The 8,373-nt window shown below is 44.1% G+C and overlaps 2 protein-coding genes across 2 annotated transcripts; one reads left to right on the top strand and one right to left on the bottom strand.

The window, feature by feature from the left end:
* The first annotated feature begins 544 nt into the window (after positions 1 to 544).
* On the top strand, positions 545 to 6,999 carry LOC117656762 (olfactory receptor 52Z1P-like). The gene is made up of 2 exons (XM_034404931.3): positions 545 to 1,455; positions 6,758 to 6,999. Exons 1-2 carry the CDS (start codon positions 545 to 547, stop codon positions 6,912 to 6,914), a joined length of 1,068 nt encoding a protein of 355 aa, XP_034260822.3. The 3' UTR covers positions 6,915 to 6,999.
* Positions 7,000 to 7,023: 24 nt separating this feature from the next.
* Positions 7,024 to 7,955, bottom strand: LOC148113267 (olfactory receptor 51G2-like). Its single transcript, XM_087895649.1, has 3 exons — positions 7,938 to 7,955; positions 7,151 to 7,696; positions 7,024 to 7,044 (listed from the first exon to the last, which is right to left on the bottom strand). Exons 1-3 carry the CDS (start codon positions 7,953 to 7,955, stop codon positions 7,024 to 7,026), a joined length of 585 nt encoding a protein of 194 aa, XP_087751775.1.
* Between the last annotated feature and the right edge of the window lie 418 nt (positions 7,956 to 8,373).

Here is an 8,373-nt window from a genome sequence, read left to right as displayed (position 1 = left end):
CAGTATTTACAAACAAGAGTTTCCAGGGGGAAGAAAAGAATCCAATAAACTGTATTGGATTTCTTTCTGGTCGAAATTCTTAGAATAGAGTACAGCTGGAAAGGTCCTTGGAGGTCTTCTAGTCCAACCCCCTGCTCAGTCAGGAGACCCTACAATTTGAGGCAAGGGGCTGTTGTTCCACGGGTTAATGGAACACTCACGGTCAGGAAGTTTCTCCTTAATTCTAGTTGCTTCTCTCCTAGATTAGTTTCCATCCATTGTTTCTTGTCCTCTTTCCTCATTAAGAATGCTTCATTAATGTTTCTTCATTAGCTTCTTTGAAGTACTTCTCAAAATATTGCCTCGTCACTCATTACAGCATCATATCCTAGAAATTCTAGCAACGTAATTTTTACTAATGAAGTGGCTGGTTCCCTCTGAATGAAAGCTACGGCCCCTGCGGGTGTAACCACACCAATTGTAACCTCTCCACCTTCTTTCTCCCTCCTTCGGTAGAGTCCTCCACCAGAGGATTGGACCCTGGGCTTGGGTGCGATGAGTCAACATGCTTCAGGAACCCCAACAGCCCAGCAACCAGAGCAACCTCCCTCCGGCTTCCTTCATCCTGGTTGGCATCCCTGGCCTGGAGGAATACCACAGCTGGATGGCGGTGGCCTTCTGCCTGATGTACCTCTTTGCGCTTCTGGGAAACCTCTCCTTGCTCTTCCTTATCTGGATGGAGCACAGCCTCCACGAGCCCATGTACCTCTTCTTGGCCATGCTGGCAGTGGCCGACATGGCCTTGTCATCCTCCACTGTGCCCAAAACCTTGAGCGTCCTCTGGTCCTACTCCAAGGAAATCTCCTTTGACGGCTGCCTTGCCCAGATGTTCTTCACCCACATCAGCTTCATCGCAGAGTCAACCATCCTGCTGGCCATGGCTTTTGATCGCTATGTTGCCATCTGCTGGCCATTGCAATACACCTCCATCCTGTCTCCCTCCGTGGTGGCCAAGACCGGCTTAGTGGCTCTGGTCAGGAGTTTCTGCGTGATGTTCCCGACCATCTTCCTCCTCAAGAGGCTGCCTTATTGTGGGAAAAGGGTGATGCCCCACTCCTACTGCGAGCACATGGGCATTGCCCGCATGGCCTGTGCCAATATTGCTGTCAACATTTGGTATGGCTTTGTGACAACTCTTCTGTCTCCCGGATTAGACATTTTCCTCATTGCTGCTTCTTACCTCCTGATCCTCAGGGCCGTCTTCAGGTTTCCTTCCAAAGACACCCGCCTGAAGGCCCTGGGGACCTGCGGCTCTCACTTCTGCGTCATCCTGATGTTTTACACCCCAGCCTTCTTCTCCTTCTTTGCCCACCGGTTTGGCCATGGCATCCCCCAGTCGGTCCTCATCCTCCTGGCCAACCTCTACCAGCTGCTGCCACCAATGCTCAACCCCGTGGTCTATGCTGTAAAAACCCAGTTGATCTGGAAGAGGCTCAGGGGGGCCTTCGGCAAGTGAGGCAGGGGTCCCCACTGCACCCACAAATGAGGTGGGGGTGGAAGAGCCAACTCCACCGACCCTCATTTCTGTTGCTGGGATGGACTTTTGCACTGTGAGAAAACAGTTGGACTCCACTCAATCCTATCAAAAGCATTTTTATTGTCCTCCTCCTAAAGTTTGTTTTGCTCTGAGTTAAGGGTTGATAAACTGTGCTACTTTTCTGCCGAACAGGTGACATTTTTTGCTTCCTCTTAAAATGATGAGGTTTTTTTTCCTTTACTTTCTTTTCAATATTCAGAGTACCATATTCCAAAATGTTTTCAATTTTCACTTTGAAAATGAAGCTTTGGAGGTATCTATAAATGCTCTTTTGAGGACTGATGTAGGCTTTCAGAGATTAAACTGCTTTTGCAATCATTGCTCAGGTCAAAAAGAATTGGTCACAAATATGCCCCACTCACCTCCCGAAGCCCATGTTGGAGAAGACAGAAAGCCCAGAAGCCAAAGGATGTCTCTCTTTTGCCTCAGATTCAAGATTTGGTTCCCTCGTTCTAATCTACGTTATCAGCCAGTATCAGCCCTACCAGGTAAACCAGACAGGAGATGCAACTAGATGAGCTAATTCTATTTTATGGCATAATGACACTAACAGACTCTTGCAAAGTGTGTTGTACCTTCAGAAAGGTACAGATTTCCCATCTCCATTTAACCATTCGATCAATTAGGGAAGGTTCTTTCTCCAACTATTAAGCCCCAGGGGCTTCCTTCCTCTCTGGTTTGATTATATCCTAGGCAGCCTCTCTTCCCATCCCTCAAGGTCATCCCCTCCATTCCCATCCCTTCTCCCTCTCTCCCCCCCCCCACTTTCTATTTATTTATTTATTTATTTATTTACTTATTTATTTATTTATTCGGTTTATATATGCCGCCCTTCTCGGCTTACAATGCATTAAGCAATAGCCTTCATACTTTTGTATAGTACCTGCTTAGTAGGGCTTTTTGGCCCCCCCCTAAGTGGTGTTCTATTTTATATAAAGTCAGCTTATTGCCCCCATAAACCGGGTCCTCATTTTACCTACCTCGAAAGGATGGAAGACTGAGTCAACCTTGAGCCTGGTGAGAATTGAACTCGCAGTAATTGCAGGCAGCTGGCAGCTAAGTGCTACTTTAACAGCAGTAGTTTAGTCCACTGCGCCACCAAGGCTCTTTCTCTCTCTCTCTCCTGGTGGAGATGCTAAAAAAAGCTAAGGCTCAGAATGAAATAAGACTCGCAACAAACGTTTGTTTGTTCAACATGTAAAAAAGAAGAAAAAAGTGAAGGAAACAATTGGTCCACTAATGGGAGAAAATGGCAAGAAGGTGACAAGCAGCAGGGAGAAAGCAGAACTACTTAATTCATAATTTGCATTTGTCGTTACACAAAATGAAAAAAATAATTCAACTTATCAAAAGCAGTATCGTAAAAGATTAGGAATACAACTCAAACTAGGCAACAAATGGTAAGAGGACATTGTTCCACCCTAGATGAGTTCGAATCATCGGGACCTGACAGATGACATCCCAGAGTTCTGAAGGAGCTGGCAGAGGGGGTCTCAGACCCACTGACCCATATCTTTCAGAGATCCTGGAGACCTGGGGAACTATCTGAGGAGCGGAAAAGAGCTGATGTGGTTCCCATCTTCAAAAAAGGAGGGGAAAAAACAGATCTTGAAAACTACAGACCTATCAGCCTTACATCAATACTTGAGAAGATTCTGGAAAAGATAATCAAGCAACAGATCTGTGAAGCAAAGCTATTACTGGAAGCCAACATGGGTTTGTCAAAAATAAATCACGTCACACAAACATCATTGGATTCTTTGACAAAGTCACTAAATTAGTGGACTAGCTAAATGCAGTGGACATTGTATACTTGGATTTCAGTAAGCATTTGACAACAACCTACTTCTTGGTAGGTCAGAAAAATGTGGGTTAAACAGCATCACCCCCAAATGGATTCGTAGCTGGCTGACCAGCTGCCCCCAACCTATAGTCCTTAATGGAACTGCATCTACTTGGAAGGAAGCATGCAGTCAGTGGGGTAGCCTTGGGGTATCCCAAGGCTCTGTCTGAGGCCCAGGACTCTTTGATGTTTTCTTAAACTATTGAGATGAGGGGATAGAAGGGAAATTCATCACTTTTTCAGGTGACATTTACTGGGGGGAAGAGCCAACACCCCAGAAGATAGGCTCAAGATCCAGAAGGATCTGGACAGACTTGAACACTGACCCCTATTTAACAAAATACAATCCATTGGTGAGAAAAGGAAGGAATTACACATAGCAAGAAAAATCAAATGCACAGGTATAAAATAGGTGGTACTCAGCTCAGCAGCACTAACTGTGAAAGGGATCTAGGCAATCATTTATGGTTATGAGCCAGCCATGTGCAGCAGCTGCCAAAAAAGCCAATACTAGGCTTCATAACAGAGGGAAGGAATCAAGATGACGTGAAGGGTTTATACCACTTTATACAGTACTTCACTAGTAAGATCAACTCTTGGAATAGGGCATCCAGTTTTGATCACCACAATACAAAAAGAGGCTGAGATTCTGGAAAGAGTGCAGAGAAGAGCAACAAAGAGGATTAGGGGATTGGAGGTTAAAACATACAAAAAACGGTTGCTGGAATTGGGTATGGCTAGTTTAATGAAGAGAAAGAGTAGAGGTGACATGATATTTGAGGAGCCATCACAAATTGTGTTATTTTCCTTGGGTTCCTTTCTTTTTTCAATTTATATGCTAGCCATCTGCCTGGTTTATTAGCATCTTCAAAATATTTCTGTTTAGCATTCCTGATTTTTTGTGCTAGCTCTTCTTTCTCTAATAATCCCATTTTATGTTTAATCGTGTCCATTTTCATTTTAATGTCTTTTTTTTTTATTGCAAAAGTTTTACAATTACATTTTCACCCCTTTTTCCCCCCCCAACACCCACCCCAAACTTCCCAGCCTCCCTAACCCTCCCTAACCCTCCCCTCCCCCCGGACTTCCACACAATATAGTCATATCAAGTAAAGAAACCCCCCTTAATATAAAACTTGTATAAAACTTGAACCCCTCCCTCCCCCTTATATATTTTTTTTCTTTTTTTCCCCTTTTCATTACATTAAAATATCTCTAATACATTATTTTCAAATGAAGGCTATTTGGTACTTCCTAGTTTGATATTTATTCTGAATATATTCTATCCACTTTTTCCATTCCCATTCATAAGTCTCTTGTGAACAGTCTTTTAAGTATGCTGAAATCTTCGCCATCTCTGCAAAACTGGCCATCTTCAAAGTCCATTCCTCAATAGTGGGCAAGGCTTCATTTTTCCAGTATTTACCTATCAACAACCTTGCTGCTGTTATCATATACAATATCAATTTTGTTTCACCCAATGTAAAACCCTTAACTATACCCAATAAAAACAGTTGTGGAGAAAATTGAATTTTTTTCTTCAAAACATTCTGCATGACCCACCAAATTTTTATCCAAAAAGCCTTAACTTTCCTACAGGTCCACCAAACATGATAATATGTGGCATCTAAACAATCACATCTCCAACATTTTGGCTGAACATTAGGGTACATGCACGACAACTTTTTGGGATCTAAATGCCATCTATAAAACATTTTATAGAAATTTTCCCTCAAATTCTGAGACTGTGTAAATTTAACATTCTGAACCCAGATTTTTTCCCATGTTTCCAACATCACTGATTCTTCAAAATTTTGTGCCCATTTAATCATACAATCTTTAACTAATTCAGTTTCTGAGTCCCTTTCTAGCAAAACATTATAAAGCCTTTTGATATGCATTGGACCTTTCTCTTTTATATGTCTAACCAATTCTTCCTCATGCAACATAATACCAGTTTTTTGGTCCTCTTTCCATCTCGATTGTAATTGATTATATTGTAGCCAAGTTAAGTTAATCCCTTCAGCCAACAATGTCTGTAATGTCTTCAGCTGCCATCTGCCCGCATCTGTAAAAAGAACCTCTTTGTATAAACCCCCCCCGAGTGACATTATATTTGTATTCCACATAATATGACCAAGATCCAGCCATAGCGGTATTTTATAATCCCATTTGAATCGGTGCTTCTTCCAAACTCTCATCAAAGAATCTCTAAGTATATGGCTTTTAAATACTTTATCAACTTTGTCGTCATAAAATAAGTAAGCATGCCATCCAAATTCAAGATCAAAACTTTCTATATTCAATATTCCAGCCTTTAATGTCTTTTTTTTGTGGGAACTTGCGCAGAAGCATTTTGATGACCTCGGGGTCGGTGGGCAGAGCCTCCCGCTGGTTTTACTACCAGTTCTATTGAATTGGTGCGAACCGGGGGCAACCCACCACTGGGACCTACCCAAGTAAGAGACATGCAGGGCTCACTGGCAGACCAGAAGGCCCAAACAGGCAGAAGAGTGCATCTTTGTTTGTTTGTTATTCATTTATTTAATCAAATTTATTGGCTGCCCATCTTACCAAAGAGTAACTCTTATATCTCCTTGTATTTCATGCCTCATTTCCATCCAAAAAACAGCAGAGGACTTGGCCGGGCCTTCTGAACAATTCCGAGAATAAAGCTCTCTTTTATAAATAATAACAATGCCAAACACGTAAGCCATTTTTTTTATTTGAGGTTTAGAATCCTTCCTCAACACTGAAGGAGCTGGAAATCAGATTCATTTCTAGGGGGCTACTTGGAGGACCAGTACAGACCCTCTGAAAAGTATTCTTTTCTTAGGAGGAGGAACAGGGACCAACCTTTCTCTACTGTTCTGAAATGCCAGGCCAGGATTGCATAGACAAACCTATTTGGATTTCCAATGTTTGCTCTTTCTACTGCAGATCAGAGCCTTCGTTAAAAATAACAGCATTCTTTCTGACACAATAAAGGAGTTTCTGATACCCCTTAAACCTTAAAACAAACTGGCTGAGTCTGTTCTGGGAATTTTAAATTGGGGGTTTTAAACTGAGTTTTAATTGTTAATTTAAATCATATTTATTATTGTTGTTTTTATTGTGATTTTATTGCTGTGAGCCGCCCCGAGTCCCTCGGGAGAAGGGCAGCATATAAATTTTAATAAACTTAAACTTAAATGTGGAATTGCAATGTTGCTCTGAATCACAGCAATGCGTGAAGAAAGTCCATGGCGGATATAAGATCATAGATCACAACGTTTGCAGTCCAGACTCCCACCGAGGTCAGGCTCTCACTGTTCTCTCTCCCTCTGAAACTTCTTCAGGATCCGAAGGCGGATTTGTTTGGTCTTCACACTGTACACAACAGGGTTGGTCACGGGGGGCAATAACAGAAAAGCGTTGGCGATGAGGATGAAGGCGATGGGGTGCTCCTGCCTCCCAAACCGATGGATCATGCTGAGCCCAAGCATGGGGACATAGAAGCTGCAGACCGCACAGAGGTGGGAGACGCAGGTGCTGAGCGCCCGGAAGCCTTCCTCCTTGGAGGCAACTCCCAGGACGGTCTTGAGGATCAAGAAGTAGGAGAGGACTAGCAGGACTGAATCCACTCCTGTGGATGAGAGCATAACTATCAGGCCGTAGACGCTGCTGTTCCTCCTATCTGAATGAACTAACTTCAGGAGATCCGGGTGCAAACACATGGAGTAGGAAAGCACATTTATGCCTCCAAATTCCTGAAGACTCATAAGGATGGGGCCTGGCAGGACAAGGCAAACGGACCGGATGGCGCCAACCACCCCAATCTTAATCACCATCCCATTGGTCAAAACACTTGTGTATCTCAGAGGGTTCCGGATGGCCACCAAGCGATCGAAGGCCATGGCCAAGAGAATGCCAGATTCCATAATGGAGCAAGCATAGATGAAGGTCATCTGGACCAAGCAGGCCTCAAAGTGGATCTCACGGTGGTTGAACCACAGCACGCTCAGCGTGGTGGGTAAAGTGGCAAAGGATAAACCCAGGTCCGAGAGGGCCAGCATGGAAAGGAAATAGTACATGGGGGAGTGGAGAGTTTGGTCCGTCCTGATGACGAAGAGGATGACGCAGTTCCCCATGATGGCCACCAAGTACATGCAGCAGATGGGGAGGGAAATCCAGAAATGGAGTTTTTCTAGGCCAGGAAAGCCTGTCAGGAGGAAAATTGGGGGGCTGAAGTCTGAGTGGTTGATGAACATGGGGATATTTCTGGATTGTTTTCTTCCCTGGAAAGGAAGAGCACAAAAAGTCATTCAGAGAGCCTCAGCATATCTGAAACAGCACATCCAACCAGTTTTCATTTTCATAGCTGCTGGTCCTGTAAAAATTGGGCTCCTGCTTCCAGGTGTGCTGAATTTATCATAAATTGCACCCACTTGGGAGGGGGGGGAGTTCTGGGTACAGCTCCAATGTGCTTGCAGGTCATCAACATGTTGGAGAGGCTGACATATATTCTTCTCTACTGACCTCCTTGTCTACCCTCATTACGGCTTATACCACACACACACACACACACACACACACACAGAGTCTTTGCTGCTCTTTCTCTTACATCTAGTGGTGAAACCATTCCTAAACCGCCACCTTCTCACCTTCCTGGAGACCTTCAGCTCAAGCCCAGATACACCGGTTTAGCTCATATTCTTTAAATAAGAGCGATAGCAGCAGAAAACTCCTGTTGGCCCCTGGAAGAAACTGGGTCCTTCGTCTCTGTGGCTTCCCCAGTGGAGGGAGAGCTCTGGCTGTTGGCTTCCTCCTCAGGTTTATCCTAACTCTGCTGCTGCTCTATTTTTTTATGATTTCATGGGCGGGGATGATGAAAGTGGTGGCGGTGGCGGCTGCTAGTTCTCACAGTCCAGGAGAAGAAACAAATCTGATCCGCCATGCCGTGCCATGCCGTGCC

Source organism: Pantherophis guttatus, chromosome 5 (assembly GCF_059756535.1).
Source record: "Pantherophis guttatus breed Tessera chromosome 5, ASM5975653v1, whole genome shotgun sequence".
Classification (NCBI taxonomy): Eukaryota; Metazoa; Chordata; class Lepidosauria; order Squamata; family Colubridae; genus Pantherophis; species Pantherophis guttatus.
Note: the sequence above shows the minus strand (reverse complement) of the source record. Positions and strands in the feature narration are given on the sequence as shown.